Source organism: Gallinula chloropus, assembly GCF_964237585.1.
Source record: "Gallinula chloropus genome assembly, chromosome: 1".
NCBI classification, from domain to species: Eukaryota; Metazoa; Chordata; class Aves; order Gruiformes; family Rallidae; genus Gallinula; species Gallinula chloropus.
The window spans coordinates 171,916,694-171,936,908 of NC_140085.1; the positions used below are offsets into that span (position 1 = coordinate 171,916,694).

General features: G+C 35.3%; 1 protein-coding gene across 2 annotated transcripts in view; it reads left to right on the forward strand.

Moving 5' to 3' along the window:
- KLHL1 (kelch like family member 1) overlaps window positions 1–20,215 on the forward strand; it is a gene marked incomplete at both ends in the record, with an annotated part of 238,023 nt that overhangs the window by 205,853 nt on the left and 11,955 nt on the right. For both annotated transcript variants that reach the window (XM_084276570.1, XM_084276571.1), the window contains one exon: window positions 11,755–11,917. In XM_084276570.1, coding sequence (XP_084132696.1) covers window positions 11,755–11,917 — 163 coding nt within the window. The remainder of the gene's footprint in view (window positions 1–11,754; window positions 11,918–20,215) is intronic.

Here is a 20,215-nt window from a genome sequence, read left to right on the forward strand (position 1 = left end):
CTGTTTAGAGATTAGTTTGAGAATCTTTCTTTTATGCAATATTGACTAGCACAATGTTTCTCTATGTAGTTAAATTATTACTATTTTTTAATGTTGAAATCTCAGGGGAAATATGTCATTCTAGCTTGCACTCTTTGTTGGCAGAAGACCCGAGTCTTTTAAAGTATTTTCTCCATGATATTGATTTGCATGTATATTAGATTTTTGCTTTGGGTTTTTCTCCTAATCATCACAAGCATTAGAGGGATATATTTTTATGAATTATTAAGTACCTTGTCATTGTTCTTTGCACCCTTAGTAAGTTGTAGATCATGACCCAATTCACTAAAGAGCTACAAATCATAATGGCAACACTTACAATAATTTCTGAGTCAGGTTCTCAGGATAATAGTGTGACAGAGTTGAGAACCTGGGTCTCATCTACAAAACTAAATGTAAATAAAAAGGCAGCAGGCAGATCTTGTCTTTTATAAATTTGCATTAGATTAACAAGTCAGTATAATATATTCTGGCCCAAGAGGGCAGGAGTATTTTTATAATTCTCTTAATCAGCCTGGATACCTGCCTGTGAATAAACATAGGAAGAGATATTTTCAACGATGTGTGGCTGAATATTTGCTAAGGAACATTGGTCAGGTCTCATTCTCCAATTTAACACATACCAAATTCCCAGCTTGGCCTATGCCAGTCCTATATGTAGCATTCAAATAACTATATTAGTATTGCACACACAGTTAAGATTATGGTTGTGAAAATTAAAGACCAGGTTTAATTAAGTGATGCATAATTTAAAACAAATTGGACTTTACCATCATGACTTTTCTTTATGTTGACACCAGTAGTATGGAAGAAAAGTCCTATAAGATTTAAAGAGGACAAAAACGGGGTAAGGAAAACAATCAGCAATGTTAGTTGTAACTAATACAGAATTGTCTAAGTATGCTTCTGTGGATGTGGGCGAGAAAGGAGATTGTTAGAAATTTACAGCTACGTGGAAACTAGACAAATGCAGAGCTTAAAACAGTGAAGTAAAGTCTGGGTGTTACTTAACCCAGTTTAGTACTTGGATAACAAGTCACTGATTTATTTGTCTACTCACTTTCAATGTCATGATATGGCATATGCCTGTCCTTTTCTTAAAAGGCAATTTCCTCATTTAAAAAATTAGTAGTAGCTTCTGCCTCCCAGTTAAAATCCTCTGTTTTTATAAATATCTAAACGGAGAGACTGCAGTAAAGCTAACACCATAGATAATTTCTTATTTGCCAATGTGTATTTTAAAATGTCAGTATGAAACTGTATTTACTGTTATTTTATAAAAACTGACACTTTAAAAAAAATCTGTATGGAATAAGTGCTGCCATGCAGAAAGTTGGATAGGCAGAGTTGGAAATATCACAGGCAGTATTCCATTATTTTGTAGCATCCCAGAAAAGCAATTTAAAAATCCTATTCCAATCTCGAAGTATAAATAACTGAAACTGCACAGATCTCAGCACCTAATTAGACATAATAGGTTTTTTGCTACATAACTTTGTGAAGGCAATCAAAAGGAAAAATCCCTACCATTGCACACTGGACAATGTTAATTTTTAGATCTCATTTAGCTAAAAAATAACACTTTGCTTTCATAAATCCCTGAGTCTAAATACTTAGGAGACTTATTTTCCAGGTAGAAAATTTGTTCTTCCTAGTAAATAGTAGCTAACATAGTAACATGGTACTGCTACTTACTATGCTTTTTCTTATGTTTTTCCCTTTTTTCTTTTTCCCCTCTGTATGTACAATTTGATGCAAAATTTACTTTAGTGTGGGTCTTAGGTGTTTGGGGTTTTTTTAGTTCAGTAATCTACCAGTTTCAGATTGTACTTCTGAACAGCAATATGTTGAGACACAACTTAGCTGGAACGTATGTTAGTCAAGACTACATATGTTCCCCTCCAAAACCCATCTTTATTACAGGAAATAAATTTTAATAGGACTTCTGTATGACTGAATAAATAACAATGAATTGTTAATCATTTTTCAGGGAAACATTAGGAGTTTTTTCTGTTGTACTTACTGCACCTAACAGCTCAATATATTACTGAAATCATGTATCATCCCATGAAAAAGTTCTTTCCTTTCCTAAAAGAAATGCTCACACTTGTGTTTCTAATCTCAACTGTCTCGTAACTGTATGCCAACTAGCAAAGCTAGACTCTTCAGAATGTCCTGATAATTTAAGTAATTCATCAGAAGATGGATAACTTTGTGCCTCAAAGTGCCGGAAGTATTTTTTTCTACAAATTAAAAAACACAAAATCTGATCCCACCCATTTCCAGGGGTTTTTTTTAAGATAAATAATGACCTCAATTACTTTTTAAGAACTTCACTTACAACAAAAGTCTCCCTTTCTGGCTGTATGATTCTTTTCTCAGAAAACAATACAGCACTAATATCATGTGGAACATTAAATCCAAGAGAATTTCTTCTGTTTTCTTGTGCCTTAAACCATTCTTGTGACATTGTTGAAGATGAGGTACAGGAAGAAAAGCTATGAGGGACTAGTGTCCTTTTTCTTCAATTACCAAACAGTCCTGAAAGAGATCACATTATTATTCTTGTGTGTATTTTGCTTAATGACAATAAGACTTCAAGCCTCAGCTGGAAGTTCTTCTTTCCTCATATTAGCAACAGGAAAAGCCCATCCTATATAGGATACTTTAATAAAAATCTACATTCTGGGTGTAAATCTAGACGGATCTTTATTATCTAGTGGGCATACAGCACAGAAAGCAACAAAATTATGTACTCTCGCTGTCACTTTAGAGTAGGACACTTACAGTGAACAGGAAAACTGTTTCATGAAGTCAAGATGAACTCTGATCTTCTAACACAGTGTGCAGTATGTTGACTACAAAAAGATGAGAAATCTTGCCTCAAGAGACCACACAGAAATTGGCTGCACCGTTTAGAAAAAATAAAATGTGTATGGAGTTCAGTACCTTTGCTCTTTAAGGAGGAGGAATTCTGCAGTGTGCTAATAGGATCAGAACTCTGACATTTCAACACAGACTACTTTAAAATGAATTTAATTTTTTTTCCATTAAAACAAATGACCCAGAACATTCAGAAAAGGGAATAGCTTCATCAGTTTCACAGGAAAATATTTTCCTTTGTGATGATCTTGGTAGAATGTATCCCTTAAGATTTTGATTGCAGTATTGCCATCTGCGGTTACCATGGATTGCTCAGTAACTTCAGTACAGGTTTTGATACAGAGGTGAGATGTACTGCACTCTGTTCTGTGTGATAGAGAGACTAAAAGCAACACCTTTGGGACTACCCTTTAATCCTTATGTGTGATAAAAGAGTCAGATAGAAGTTCTGGCATATAAACTGAGAGCAATCCATAAGAACCAGCAGTGCTTGAATATTGAATTCTTCACATATGACACAATCTGTTGTAATGTAAAGGTGGTACATATTTATTTATTTTCAGGGGGTGGGGGGATTATTATTTTATCATTACTATGCATTATTTAAAAAAAAAAAAAAGATAAAACAAGGGTGCAAGCACTGCCTAATGGTGAAAGTAAATACTTCTGCATTGCTTAGGACTTTTCCAACTTGTCTTATAAAACATAATCCAAGAATCAGGCTGTGGGACAGGTGGATCTGAGCATGGCTATTTAAAGACAGGCAAGAAATGCAAGAGTTTGTGCAGCATCTTCCACAAAAGGGAGCCAGAAACTCTACTGATGGCAGCGTATGTGGGCTCTGCAATGCCAACTTCACGGAGTACAGTCCTGGAGAAGAGCTGATGATAGATTTTTCAAAGTTTACCTCCTTTCTGCTCAGAAAACTTCCGTCTTGAAGTGCACGAGACAAAGTGGGAGGCCTTCATGAGTGTATTGAGAGCTCCTGATTAAACTCAAACTAAAAAAGGAAGCATGCAAGGATGGAAAATGGACAAGTGACTGAGGTGAAGTAGAGAGGTGCTGTCTGTGCTTGTAGGAATCGTATTAGGAAAAGACAAAGATCATTTTGAGTTGAATCTGATGCGTGACTTGAAGGGTAACAAGAAAGCCTTCCTCAGGTCTTTCAGCGGGAAAAGAAAGACTAGAAAAAATGTTGTCTCTTTGCTGACTGGGACAGGAGACGTGGGGATACTCGGTGCCTTCTTTGCCTCAGTCTTTAAGACTGACTTCAGGAGTCCCAGGTCCCTGAAACCAGAAAGGGAAGTCTGGAACAAAGAAGACTCATCCTCTGAGGGGATAATGAAGTTAAGGAACAAACTCTACACGTACTAGTTCATGGAACATTGCAACATGCACACACGAGTACTAAGGGAGCTGGCTGATGTCGTATTGAGGCCACCTTTATCTTTGAAAATTAGTGGTGATCAGGACAGGTTCCTGACGACTGGAATGCCACTTCTATCTTCAAAATGGGCAAGAAGGATTTAGAAACATACAGGCCAGTCAGCCTTACCGTGATCCCTGAGAAGGTGATGGAAAAAATAATACTTGATTTCAGTCCAGATTAAGAATAAGTGGTTTGTAGTAGACTGGGAATAGTCAACATTAATTTATGAAAGGAAAAGAATTTCTTACCACCCTGACTAGCTGAACTCTCAGGGTCAAAAAGCAGTAATCAGCAGTACAAAGTCCATCTTGAAGCCACTAGTGATGTTTCCCCATGCCAGTGTGTTCATTAATGACCTATGTGATGGGACAAAGTGCACTCTCAGCAAGTTAGCAGATAACAGAGAGGAGAACTCAACACACTGGAAAATGAGCTGATAGAAATCTTATGAGGATTAAAAAAGGCAAATGCCATGTTCTGCAATTGAAGATGAATAACGCCTTGGTGGTTCAGTACAGTCTGAGGGCTGATTGTTCCAATAGCAGTCTTCATGAAAGGTCCTGGGGGTCTTGGTGAACGGCAAGTTGGACAGGAGGCAGTAATGCATGCTTGCAGTGAAGGTGGCCCACAGTATCCTTTGTTGCATTAGGAATAATGCTGCCAGCAGAATGAGAGATGATCTTTCCCTGTTGCTCTGCCCTGGTGAGACACACTTCAAGTACAGTGTCCAATTCTGGGCTCTCCAGTACAAATGACTTGACTGGAATGAGTCCAGCAGACAACCACAAAGATGATTAAGGGACTGGAGTATCTCACAAGAAGAATCAGAGAGCTGGGGCTGTTGAGATTGGAGTAGAGAAGGCTCAGGTTTCAATCAGTTTTCTTTTTAAGGCTGATGCAAGGTCATATGACGACAACACAGGATATTGCCAATTATTCTTTTTTTTTCAGTTTTTGCACTGTATTAAAGTAACTTCAATCATTGCTTGCTGAAGACAATCACCTAACACATTTTATAAATCCCTAGTGATTTTTACTCGTGATTATCAACTGTTCTTAAATAATTATTCCAATTTCTAATTGGAATAATTAGAGTCCAATCTGCAGTCAGTTGCTGATGATGCAGTGATCCGTTCTGTTTTCTTAAATGAATGACATCAGTCATATCAGGACTTCCATTTCTGCATTGATTCATTTCACTGTTACCATTTTAGGCACTTCTATACTTAGATTGTAAAGGCTCATCTCCTTTGGCAGTTTTTAAAAAAAAAAAGTAAGCTGAAAGTGATTGACAGTGATCAAGATGCAGCTGCATATAGGAGAAAGGAAAATTAGTTTATTTAGTCATCTTAAAAATGTAACTAGCTAACCTGGAGACATTTTATTTTTTTAACCAGAAAGCTAAAGATATTAAGGGATTACAGTCAATATTTCTCCAACCATCATGCCAGGCAAGCAAGTGAATGTCTCTTTCTGGGCATTCTGCTTTTTAGCAGAAAACATCAGCCAAACAGAATCAACATCAACTTCACTTTCAGAAAGGGCAAATGTCAAGAAGCCTGTTGCATCCTGTAAGACATTATACAGTCCTCTGAGTAAAATGTAATTGAAGAAATTAGTGATGCCTCATAGCATGACTTACCAACAATACAAATTTTTATATTTTGTAAGTCCAGCCTTCTATCTCTCAACTTTTCAATATGAATTACATACTTTTTAAAATAATTGTTAAAAGAAAAAAAATACAGTGTGAGAAGAGAAAAAACACAGAATCACAAGGTTGGAAAAGACCTTTGAAGATCATCAAGTCCAACCATTCCCATCCTAAGCCAAACCATATCCCTAAGTACCTCATCTACCCTTTTTTTGAACCCATCCAGGGAAGGTGACTCAACCACATCCTTGGGCAGCGTGTTCCAGGCCCTGACAAGTCTTTCAGTAAAAAGCTCTCTCAGTAAAAAAACACCGACATTTCTATAAAAAGAAATTACTGATTGATGGGAATTTGCCTTGCATTTTTGCTTTGGGCTTGCTCTCTTCAGCTGCCTTTTCTGTCACACAGAGATGTCTCAAATACGCATGAAACATTTTCTGTTTTTTTTTTCCCCAGCTCTAAAACTATATATACATCATTCTGTATTGTATCGTGGTTTTGCCCCAGCTGAGAGCCAAGCACCACACAGCTGCTTGTTCTTTAAAGGCAGGGGGTGGGGGAGGGCAGAGGAGTTGAGAGAGGGGGAGATGGAAAGAGAAGGGGAAAAAAACCCCAAGGAATCCAAACCTCGCAGGTTGGGATAAGGATAGTTTACTGGGATAACAGAAAGATAGATATAACAATAATAACAGGACTTTAAAGCAAAATATATGAAACTGGTGACACACAAAGCAGTTTCTCACAGAACCACACAACTCAGTCCATACAGCTCAGAGCTGTCCCAAAAAAAACCCCAGACTTTCCCAGAAAAACCCAGACCATCCCAAACAACCAAGCATCCTGGGGCTGCCTGCTCCTACATCCACCAGCTCCCCTATTATACTGAGCGTGACGGAATTGGCATGGAATACCCCCTTTGGCCGGTTCGGGTCACCTGTCCTGGCTGTGTCCCCTCCCTTCTCGTTAGTAGGGAAATATGAACAACTGAAAAAGTCCTTGATTGCTTGGCAACAACTAGAAAAATCAGGGTGCTATCAGCACTACTTTCATCCTACCTCCCAAACATGGCATTCCATCCACTACTAGAAAAGAAATTAACTCCATCCTAGCTGAAACCAGAACATACTGTTATTAACAAATAATAAATTTTAATAGTGAAAAAGGAATGAAAGCTTTTTATTGCCATTGCAGCACAGACATAAAAGTCTTTATTGATTTTATTTGATTAAAACAATCATCAATTTATTTTATAAATTATAGCTGTAGTTGAAGCCATGTATTTTATACATGCTTCATAAAGCAAATTATTGTTTGTTTAAAGGAATGAAGGCATCTATTATGGAAGTAACATTTTTATTGAGCACTCTACTTTTGTAAGTTCCAATTATACCTGTATATGCCCATTAATAATAAAAATCTGCATACATTCAGTATACATACTTCATATTATTCTATTATTTTAATATTGAGTTCATCCAGTTTTGGATTAACTTTTTAATGGCTTTTTTCAGCCCAAAGTACTTGAAATGATGTCACAGAGTTGTAGAAAAGTGGTTAATGATGGGGTATTGAAGACAGCTTCTCTAAGTTCTGGTGAGTGATGTGAATTTATATTGACAATGAGAACACTGAGTCAACCAGAATCGACTTTGGATGACTGACAGAGCAAACCTACCATAGTCATAGTGCAATAGGTAACTGTTTGTGGACCAGTTCTCAAAATAAGATCCAGCTTTTCCTGCACAGGAAACTATTTGGTTTTCCTTGGCTCACTGGAAAGATATAAGATTGGGAAACCGAGAATGAGTATTCAACCAGTTTGCTCTTGTTCTACAGTGCTATTTTCAGACCCTAGCACCAGAAGTACTCTGATACATAAGAGTGGTGAGTTTTCAGTAGGTGACTTTCTGTCCCTCCTACACCGTAATACCTCTATTATGTAATCTGTAATCTGCTAAAGCAATTTCTACCTTGAGAACATGCCACCTCAAGGAGTTTGAGCATATCTGTCTAAAAGTATGTCAGTGTAGGTATGAAGACTTCAAGCAACACAGAAATTAGCACATTCCTAAATTCATAATTCCAATAAACCCTTAACACCATTTGATTCTTGGTCTTAATTTAACAGATTGCTAATTCCAGTCATTAGATTTTATTGTTCCTCTTCCAGTTCAATGTTTAATCATACAATCTCTTCTTTATGCATAATATCTTGATACACCCTAGATCTCTTGCAGAATTTTCATCATCTTTTCCAGATTTTTAATGTCACCTTTTTAATTTTTCATGTCATTTTCATGGGTGTACAATTAGAGAAACTCACTAACAGCTGTGGCTACAGGGTTCTCAATCTGTTCCACTTGGCATTTGTGCTTCTCGGATATCTAGAAATACCAAGGCAAAATAAAAAATAAATACAATTTTAAAATCCAAAATACTTAAAATGGACATAATACTACTTCCATGGAAGAAAGACCATATTGATTTTGGTTTTGTTTTTGTTTTCATTACTTATTATACCACTGGGCTTCAAACATTAATATACTGAATTTCTGTAGTCCCAAACAGTTATTTTCCTCACATACACGACCGTAAATATACCAAAACAAAATTAAATTCAATATTGCTGGGTATATTTCTCCAGTATTTTAAAACATAATGGGACAGAATCGGACCATCTCTTAAAGGCCAAATGTAAAGATGTCAATGCATTTGGTATTCTGTAGAGAAGAGACTTTAAATGCAAGTTGGTACATCCTGTAATCAGCAGCATTCAATTTTTGGGTTTGTTTTTGGTTTTTTGTTTTGTTTTGTATAGAATCCCTACTGTCTTTGTCTTGTATGGAAAGAATAATTTTACTATAGTTTTGCCAGTAAATTTTCCTATTATAGAAGCAATGCAAACTGGAAAATCAAACAGGCAATAATTTTATTGAATCCATTAAAGTTCTACAAGCAAAATAATCTTCCAGATTTCTTCAATGGTGTAGCTGTAACTACATTCACACCTTTTGGCAGCGGAGCATGACATGAATCTTTCACCAAATCAACATTTTTATCTTGTCAGTTTTCTAATGGCAACATTTCCCCATGTTTGTGTAAGATTAATTTATGTGGAAATTGAATTGAACATCATAGTAGCAAAGTATGTAGAACCTATTCAGTAAGGTTGGACAAGTTCAGAGAACGCTCTTATGAACTTCAAAAGCCATATGAATTCACAACACATCAGCAAGTGGTAAATGCAAAGTAAAAGATGGGGAAAAATCTGAAGCAGTTGTGCATTTAACAGGGTTCATCATGCATTGTGTAAACCCAGTAAAGTTCTCATTGTAGGGAAGTCAGTGAAGAGCATTTTCAGTGTGGAACCTAGTTAGAAAGTACAACAGGAAATGCAGAGAGAAAATCCATTACATAATCAGCTTTCGTTGTCATTCATCATTAAAAACTTGGCTAAAAATCCATTAAAATGCAGGAAAAAGAGTATTTTAATGAAGAGGAAAGAAAATATTCTACAAAAAGTGACTGAAATAATTGGGATGGCTTAATTTACAGCAGGTAAAATTAATCAAACTTGAAAATGAAAGGGCATTGCAAAAAGTACGAAATAGGGAATGAGATAAAAAGAGTAAATTGAGGACAGCTCTTTTTGTCCTAATGAAAAGAACAAGTTATTCAAGAAAGTAAAAGGTGGAAATTTCAAAACTGATTAGATGGGTTTTGACATGGGTCATAGTTGTTGTGAATTTCACTGCATAAGAATACAACTCTCTGAGAGAGGTTTTGTGTTTAGGCAGCAATTATATATACATGCCTGTGTATAAAAACATTCACATACCTAAACTTTCTTTAATACAATTACTTTTTTATCCCAATAAGAACTTGATTTTCTATTGAACTTTGTGTTCAGTGAAAAGTACATACATGAAAAACTAAGGAGCACAATGTTGTTATAACAAAATATAGCAAATTTTTTTTTTGACAATGTAAACATGTTCAGGATTTAGGAATACTTACAGCTTTTAGATATACAGCAAACAAAAAAACCAAGATCCCACAACTACAGTATATTTTGCACTGATTCTCTATGCAAGCATTGATATATCTTCCCATGTTTGCTATGTTTGCCACTGGTTTTGTTTAGAAATAAGCTAGAGCAATACAGACCACGAGTTCAATTAAATATCCACTTCATTATTCTGGAAAAATTATAGTTGAAATGTGATTGAATAAAAAAACCCAAAAAACTATAAGTGAGACTTTTCATACCAGGAGAAAATGGAGAATGAGATCACAGAAGGTTGGTTCTACAGAAAAAGACAAGTCTGACTTTACAAGAAGGGTAACTTCAGTAAGTGGTAGCAAGTTTTTGTAATTCTTTTTTAAGTTTAAAAAAACCCCACAACCCAACAATAAAACCAAGACCCAAAGCACAGGAACACATTCTGTGAATATTGAGATATTATTGAGATATTGAGAATATATATTCGGTGAATATTGATCAAAATCATTAATAAATATAGTTTTAAATGTTAAATTAAACTTTTAATTAATTACTCTTTTGAACTAAAACAGAGTTCTACACAGAAAGTGGAAACTTTACATAATTTTAAATGAAAGATAGACTTTTTGGCAAAATAAACTCGTTTTCTGAATGAGAATGATCTACTGTTTTCTGACATGGTGATGAGTTCAATTCATGTGAAGGGGAGTGGGGAAAAAAAAAGATACTGATTTATGAATTAGATTTGATTTAGCCTGGTATTTTCAGAATTATGCTCATTTGGGATCATAGATTCATAGAATGGAACTACTGAGCTCACTGTATTGTAACAAATGGTGCTTAGCTGTAACTTATCTTCCAGAGTCTTCCAAGCTTAACTGAAGATAGGGTGAGATAGACAGTTCATCACTTCTTGTAAATGGGTGATTAAAAATCCACATAGTTAAAAATTTGCTTCTTATTTGAAGTTTTCCTACTTCAACTTCCATGTTTTGCATTTTGTTTGACTTTTCTTCACTAGATAAAAGAATCTTTATACATCCAACATTTTTTTTCTATGAAAGCACCTATTCTCTTGCTATTTCTGCTTTTGGTAAGGTAAACTGATGAAGCAGCTTAAATTTCTCACTATAAGTTACTTGCACGAGCCTTTGAATATGTTTTTTGTTTCTGTGCCAGTCCACAAAGCTTGCCACTGGTGAAAAGCTGTGTATTTTATTCCACATAAATGTCAGAAAGTCTGAAAACCTCAGACTTCTTTCCCTTCCTGTGAAACTGTCAGAGAAGCTATTATATTCAGTGAAATTTCCCTTAGGTTGACAATAATTTGAGATCTATCAGATGTCCAATCTATAACTTATTTATCATGTGCTTGACTAATATTTTAAAGAGCTAATTCATGATCAGAATGTTATGAGATAATATGTTAAGCAGTATGAAGGAATCTAAGACTAGCACACCATTGACAGGTTACTCTATGAAGCAAACAATCTTCTCAAGGAATTAAATTAAGTTTGTTTGACAAGACCTGTTTTTCATAAAGCCATGTGGAGTGGCATTAATTTTATTTCTGTTTGTTAATCTTTAATTAATCAAATTTGAAATTGGTGTTTACATTTTGATTTTGAATATGCAAGTTCATTTGTTAGCTGTGTTTTCAAAAACTTTTTTATTAATTATTAATTTATTTTACTATTGATAGAGAAAGCATGCTTTTATCTGCTCTCAATCTCTCCTCCATTTTAGGAGTTACAGTGCTTGAAGGGCCTATTTATGCAGTGGGAGGACATGATGGTTGGAGTTATTTGAATACAGTTGAGAGGTGGGACCCTCAAAGTCAGCAGTGGACATTTGTGGCAAGTATGTCAATTGCCAGAAGCACTGTTGGAGTAGCAGCATTAAATGGCAAGTGAGTAGGGTATTCTTATATGGTTAAATCACTGTTCTGAGAGGGATAAAGAAACGTGACACACAGTAGTAAATACCTTTCAGCATACTGTAGTAGAGTTCTAAAATAATGACACGGTTGTGCATACCTTCCTGTATCTCATGCTTCTTACATTTATTGAAATAAGAAAATTATATATTTTTCTATATTTTTAAAAAATATATTAAATGCTTAAGAATATAAACATGAAATTTCAGTATATATGGTATAAACCATTTCAGAACAAACTGACTGTTGACTCTTAATTCATTTGACTTTTGACTTATATATGTTGCATATGTCAATTCTAGTTAGCCAACTTTTATCTGTCTAATTAGTGATGTACCCAGTAATAAGATTTGTTGTATATGTGTTTTGTACCTTGATTGAGACAAACACTGGCCCATTAAATCTTCTTTGTCTGAAGACAACTACATTCACACAGGAAATAATCAGAAATTTGATTCCCTTCAAACCAATCACAGTGCATTAAAACTGTAATCTTGATTGTGCTCAGATTCTAAGTTTCTCTTCTAAGATGTTCACTTTTTAAAATGTAATCGGGTCAGATCTACCATTATCCCAACCCTTTGGGTCCCTGTTCAGGTGCCAAAAAGAACTATCATGGTTTTGCCCCAGCTGAGAGCCAGGCACCATGCAGCAGCTTGTTCTTTAACAGGGACTAGGGGAGGTGGGGAGGAATTGAGAGGGAAAGGGAGGGAGAAGAAAACCCAAGAAACCAAAACACCTCTGATTGGGATAAGGATAGTTTACTGGGGTAGCAGAAAGATAGATATAATAATAATAACAGGACTTTATAGCAAAATATACGAAACTGGTGCTATATAATGTAGTTCAGGTCACCTGTCCTGGCTGTGTTCCCTCCCTTCTTGTTAGCAGGGAAATATGAACAACTGAAAAGTCCTTGACTGCTTGGCAATAACTAGAAACATCCGTGTGTTATCAGCACTGCTCTCATCCTAACTCCCAAACATGGCATTCCATCACTGCTAGAAAGAAATTAACTCTAACCTAGCCGAAACCAAGACAACTTTTTAAGATTTTAATGTGATATATTAAAACTCATTTTACAGCAATGTGATTTTATGTATTACTTGTTACTTAGTACACTTAAAGTTTTGGTTTTAGCTGAATATGGTGTTCACTGTAATAATTTAGAGGTAGGGGAGGAATTAAATCACAGTTAACTATAGGGTTTTTTTTTTATAAACATCTACAACTGAGCCAGTCCTCCAAAGCTTGCTTTACAGTCAGCAGAAGAAATATGTACCATTTGGATATCATATGTCTTATTTCTTTTAGACATTTATGTTAGGACAGCATGAATTGTGCTCTGTAAGTGCCTATTTTTCTCTGCTAACTATATAGGAAACCTAAGGACTTTGTCTTCGATTCTGACTTCTGTGTTGTTGATATCTTAAGCAGGGAAGATGAATCCCACTGTAGACCACTGAATATAAATAAAGGAAAGACAGTAAAGAATCCTTTGGTGATGGTGGGATCAAGGGAGTCAGAAAAAATTCTGGAGTATTATTTTCCTCATAGTTTATTGCTACTGAACAGCAAGGAAGAAAGGATGAGAAAAAGCTGCAGATGTGGCATGGAATGAGAGAGTAAATGTTGAGGAACTTAAAAAAATAGTTAATAGAAGTTAGGGTAAGAAGTATATAGGGGACAAAAGGGTTTATTAAGGCCATTGGATTTCGTGGTAGACTATGCCATTGCAAAATTCAACAACGCACTAAATTTTGCTCACCCGATTTCTTCTGGTTGCAGATCATTCAGTTTTGATTATACAGTCGGATAACCTCTAAAGAATCCTTTATATTACGTTGTGCCTATCACACCTAAGACACAAGCTTGAAATAAGTAGGCTGAATTGATTTCTGGGATTGTCACACTCTTTCCACAGACTGTAAGAGTCACTGAATATAAAAGTCAAAGAAGGAGCTTAATTTAGCCCCCAACTATGTTGCAAGACCTGTAGGAGACTGTGTACCTTTCTGTAACAGCAGCAGAAGTCCTGACAAAATATCCATAATCCCATCATGACAATAAGTAGATTGTTATTTCTAAACAGAGTCTCAATTTAGTTAAAACTACAGCCTTTAGAAGCATTAACTATTTTATGAGTTTGTCATATTACAATTGTGCCCTATTTGCAGAGTAACTCTGGATTAAATAGGCTTTATTGGATGTATCCATTAGTAATATTATATTGTTTAATTCTTCGTATTATATACTCAGATGATCTACTTCTCATCCATAATATAAAGGGTTAGTTTTATGTTGTGAAATCTGAAAACCACTGAAGCCTAATTGTCATTGCTTTCTCTTACTGTTAAACTGGCATTGAACTGTTCTAGAGTAGCTCAAATGGACAAAGCTGCTTTAATAACCCTGTTACTCTAAAAAATCTGGTTTCAATTGTGTATGAGCCATGCAGCAAGCTAGCAGAGACAAGATCTAAACATACGACACTGCAAATCTAGATCTAAAATTACATGGAACTGCATATAATTATGTATCTGTATTTCAAGTGAGTTTCTTTTGCACAGCTAAGCATGTATTTAATAATTCTCAGATAATAAATACTCAATTGAATTCTGCATGACTTCTATAGAACACTTTTAAATGAAGAGATACTCTCTGTGACTCAGAAAGGTGGAATGGACACCATGGAAAACTGAAAAGCTGTGGTGTCACTGAGGTAAACAGGAAATATACTACTGATTTATATTTTTTATTTGAATAATCATTTATTTAAAACTTCCATATGTGAAGCATTGAAACTTGAAAATGTGCTAAAGGACCAAACCTTTCTGTTTGAAACTTACTGACTGCTGCTCAACACAAGCATAAACAGTTATTAAAAATGGATGACTCAATGAGAAACAACTTGGATTTAACATTCAACAAAGGAGAAACTTTTTAATATGGAAATTCTGCAGTCTTTTCCTGCTTTTTCCTTATGTTTCTTTTCTGCTGCACTGCATTAAGTAAGTAAATAAATAAAATGCATCAGTGTTATACTATTTATTGAGTTAAAAATTATTCTACTTGTGTTTCTCCCACACTGCTTTGGTACTTTACTTAGAAAGGATACTGTATGCTAAATATTTCAAATGTGAGTTTCTTAAATATTTGAAAAAATATATAGTCTTTTCTTTAGTATTTCAATGCTGGAAACTACTCTGTGATCTTTCATACCTCTATGGTCTGCTTCAATGGTTTTCTACTTAAAGCCATTGTAAACAGAAAAAATGATACATTTAACCATAAAATTGGATGAAAATAGTATTTATTCTCTAAACTTATAGTGGAAATAACTAAAAAATAGAAAACCCCTTCTAATTTCTATCTTCTTAGGCTCTGAGATGAGTGATTTGTAATCGCTTCTTACTGGTTCTTAATGTATTGAACCTTTTTATGCTTACTTACATTTTTTGAAGCCCATTTGTATAGTCTGTGGAAATAAATCATTAATTATCTTGCTGCTCAAACAAATGGAAAATGATGCTATCTTATCTTGGCAAAAGAGACCACACAAAATATATGTTACTCCACATTCTTATATTTGAACTGAAAATGCTATAGCAATCATATTATCAATTATAATTATGTTATATATTACACTTTCCTAAAACCTGAAAAGTGTCGTGCTAGCATGTACATCATAATACAGTCTAAAAACATGCAAACCCAAACCATGAGCCCTGTTGCACAGACTGGAAAAGAAACAGTGTATGAACTTTCTTGGATCCCAAACAGATTCGTGTATTAAAACATTAACTGTGAAATGGGAACTTACATTAACAGAAGTTTAACAAATCAGGAAAGGATGGTGCTTTGTTACATACAGATAATAGGAGAGATCAGAACTTGGGATGATTTATTTGGAATTTTCTATGGGAGCTCTCATAAGTAACATGTAACTGGCATGAATATTTACTATGTAAGACCAGTATTCTACAGTTTACAGGATATAATGTGGAAGCCATAGTGCTTTCCCATGGTGTAAATTAGAAGCACCAAGGAACCAAAAATATAAAAAAATTCTTTTATTTTTAAGAAACTTTAAAAAATTATCACTTACTGTCTCGTTTTTAATTTCTCAATTTTTAATATCAAGACAAAAAAAAATCTTGTCGACAATTTCAATCCAATAAATAATAATCTTTTCACTAATCTAAAATACAGCTGCCACCAAGACTGTAGGAGCTGTTTATCAGCTTTCTGTTGGCAAGTATCTAATATATGAAGCATGCAGAACACTTTTACACTAATCTCTTCATGCAATTTTATTCCAGAGCAAATTTTATTCTAATGGGAATGTCTATCATACAGATTTATGCTATTTCAAATAATTGTGTGACATCCATAATTTTAAATTTTCTAGGGTTTCCTACTATAGAGTGATAAAAATTGCATTATTAAAAATATTCCTGAAGTTTTACTTGTATATTGCTAAACCTTTTTTTTTTTTTCAACTATAATTTTCAAAGCAAAACCACTGGGCTTTTACTTTTGTTCTCTGTAATATATATCAATAAATTTGTGCTACAAAAGGAAAAAAGTACTTCTTAATATGGTCTGCAGAATGACTTTAAATAGGAGAACATCACAGCAGTACACTGAGTTAAGCATCAAATATAATTACTCTGCTATGCGGAACCTCAGAGAAGGGAGTTCTGCCATTTATTGATTGCCACAGGCTTTACGATGTCCTTTAGTAAACTTGATACTGCCACCTGCTGCTGTTATTTACATCAAATATCATCACAGAATCACAGAATCACAGAATCTTAGGGGTTGGAAGGGACCTCAAGAGATCATCGGGTCCAACCCCCCTGCCAAAGCAGGCTCCCTATCTCATATTACACAGATAGGCATCCAGACGAGACTTGAATATCTCCAGAGAAGGAGACTCAACCACCTCCCTGGGCAGCCTATTCCACTGCTCCGTCACCCTCACTGTGAAAAAGTTCTTCCGCATGTTGGTGCGGAACTTCCTATGCTCCAGCTTGCAGCCATTGCCCCTAGTCCTGTCCCCACAGACCACTGAAAAGGGGCTGGCCAAATCCCCCTGCATCCCAAGTCTAAGATATTTATAAACACTAATTAGGTCTCCCCTAAGCCTTCTTTTCTCCAGGCTGAACAGTCCCAGCTTACTCAGCCTTTCCTCATATGGGAGATGTTCCAGGCCCTTAATCATCTTCGTGGCCCTTCTCTGGACTCTCTCCAGGAGATCCCTGTCTTTTTTATACCATGGAGCCCAGAACTGGACACAGTACTCCAGGTGGGGCCTGACCAACGCAGAGTAGAGGGGGAGGATCACTTCCTTCGACCTGCTGGACATACTCTTCCTGATGCATCCCAGGACCCCATTGGCTCTCTTCGCCACCAGTGCGCACTGCTGGCTCATAGCCAACCTGTCATCAACTTTATATTCATACTTTATTATAGATCTCTGTTAGATGACAAAAAACAAAGGAATTGTCTAATCTTAACTTTTAAAAGTAGAACTATTTTAACTGCCTTTTTAAATAATATTTTTCTTTTTCCTGAAAAAAAAAAGTTTTACATGTATTTGTTTCCTGTCTTTTTCTGTGTTGATACAAAGACAAGAAGATCATTTACCATCACAGGCAAAACAGATCCAACTTAGGGAAAATTAATGTAATTTATTGTTAGTATAAAATGGATTCTAGGGGTTTTAAGCATGAAAATACAAGGTAAACACTAGGGAAAAAATGGTTAAACTCCCTCAGAAGTATTTTCTTTTTCTAAGAACAAAATAATAAACATAGATTCTTTTATTCCAGTCCAACATCTTAAACACTGGAGTTCTTTGGAAAGTCTCATCTTTCTCCATCATTTGTATTTTCTTCCTTTTTCCTGTTATCCAATGTATCGTCATATTTTCATTGAAAGAAAGTCCAACAGAAAAGTGTGGGTTTGCTGTTGTGTCCTTTATGAAATTATTTATTATTGATTGACAATGTCAGATTTTGTCTGTTGTTTGATTGAAGCAGATAGAATTTAGAATTATTTTCATATTCATAGAAAGACAGCACAGTAATGATTAATTTTTTCTAAATGTATATGTGTGTACATATTTACCATTTTTCCCCTTCACATCCATGTAAATGCATTTGTTATATGTTCAATTTAATTTGTTAGATAGAGAGCCTTTAATAATATCTAGCTTTATTTATTTTCTTTTAATTTATTTGTATTCAACTACATTAATTCAGTTCCAGCAGTTTTGCAAGAGTTGGATTCATTTAGTAATGGATTTCCATAAATTGGATTATTGTCTTACCATGGTTGAACCTGATGATCTCTCGAGGTCCCTTCCAACCCATATGATTCTATGATACTTTTCCAACTATACTCCTTTTCATTTTAAATGGGAAGCACAGAGAGCTGACCAATACAGGCATTGGCATATGTTCAGGGGAATGTTTTGTTTTCAGGTCATTTAATGAAACAGAGCTGGAATGAAATTTGTGTTATTTAGATCAATGCTGTAGCTAAGGTAAATAGGAGTTTCTTTAGTTTAATATGTCCCTTATGACTTTTATGCATTAATATAGAATGAACACTAGGAAATTTAACTGAACCTTCATTTGCAAGAAAATATCAAAATCGAAGACAGGATTAGTGAGTGCACAAGAAAGGTTCTCAAAATCGTGTTGTAGTTAGTCAGAGGAATATATTTGCTGTGCTCTGACCTCAGAGAGGCAGAGGTTAATAATTCCACAAAGTCCTTAATAGCAGTTCAGTGTTTGCCACAAGAGAACTAGCAATGCATTACATTATATAACCACCTACAAAACTTGATTGCGTGGCTGATTACAACCTCCTCCAGCAGTTCTGCTTCTTTGCCTTTCATGCATCATATAATAAACTATCTGTGGCATTTTCTCTTAGCAGAATCATTAAGGCTTATTACTAATTGAGTGCTCTGGTCTGATTTTTAGCACTTTTGCCCACAAATTCATATTTCTTATGTGGGGGTCCCATGCAGCTGAATGAATGTGCTTTTAAGTTCAATATGCTTCATATTCTTTATTTTTCAGGCAAGATTTAATTTGGTATATAAAGGAGTCTGACACATATATGTATATATAAAAGTGCCTACACAGGCTTGCTTCTTTTTCATGTGCCTAGCCTTAAAAAGTGCTAGTACAAACACAAGTTAGGTGAAGACTCTAGGACAAGGACAATGAAAATTGGTTACCCTTTACAGCAAAACCAATAATTTTCCTACATCTAAAGGAGTCTTATGTACAGCTTGGATGTGTTGCTCTTTAGGACCCAAGTGATTGTTAGGAAAAATGGCAGATGCTAACATCATTGCTATGTTGAAGGGTGGGAATTGATAAGCCTGTTTTCTTTTGCCTTGTTATATTTAGGCTCCCAGACACTTAGGTCTATTTTGCATGTTTCTGTTTTGCATGTTTACTGCACATCAACATCCTTCAGTGGGTATGCCCCATCCTGCAGTTCTCTGTCCTTCATCCACACTAACAAGATTTCTGGGTTAGCTGACTGTGGACTGGTGTACAACTAGTGCGACTGTCAGTTGCCATAAGGTCTGCCATTCAGTTTTTGAAATAACAAACATTTCGTCGTTACTACACAGTTGTTTGCTTTGTTTTGTTCTCTGTAGAGTTTCTAATGAATAACAAATTCCACATAGACAATTAATGTGACAGAGTAAGGTACGCTTTAATTTGGGCATGTAAGGGTATTTTGGACCAAGGAGAAACCATGGGTTGACTCTGATCTAACATGTGACAGGAAATGGCAATGGGATCACCCTGTCTAAACTTTAGCTTTTAACTCTAATATATGTACCAATCTAAACAGTGAGAGGCAGTGTGGACAATGCCTAGAAAGATTCATGGCCATTTTTTTTTTTTAATTATGCAGCTTCCATAATTAAGCACAGACTTTTAAAAAACATTAGACAATCACTGTCTTATTATTCTTGTTCAACACTGCAAAATATATTAGTGATTCTGGATTATTCTCAAAGTGTGTCTTTTAATCTTCAGTGGAAGCATGAGAACTCCAACCTGTTTCAAAGAATAATTCATGTCTATACACTTAAAGCTAAAGAAAGCCCTTTTTCAATGCAGTTGGAGAGTTGGAGGAGCCTAGAGATACTCCCTTGATCAAATGTGGGCATTTAACAGAATTATATGCAGACATGTATTAATGCATTTATATACACACATGTATACCCAC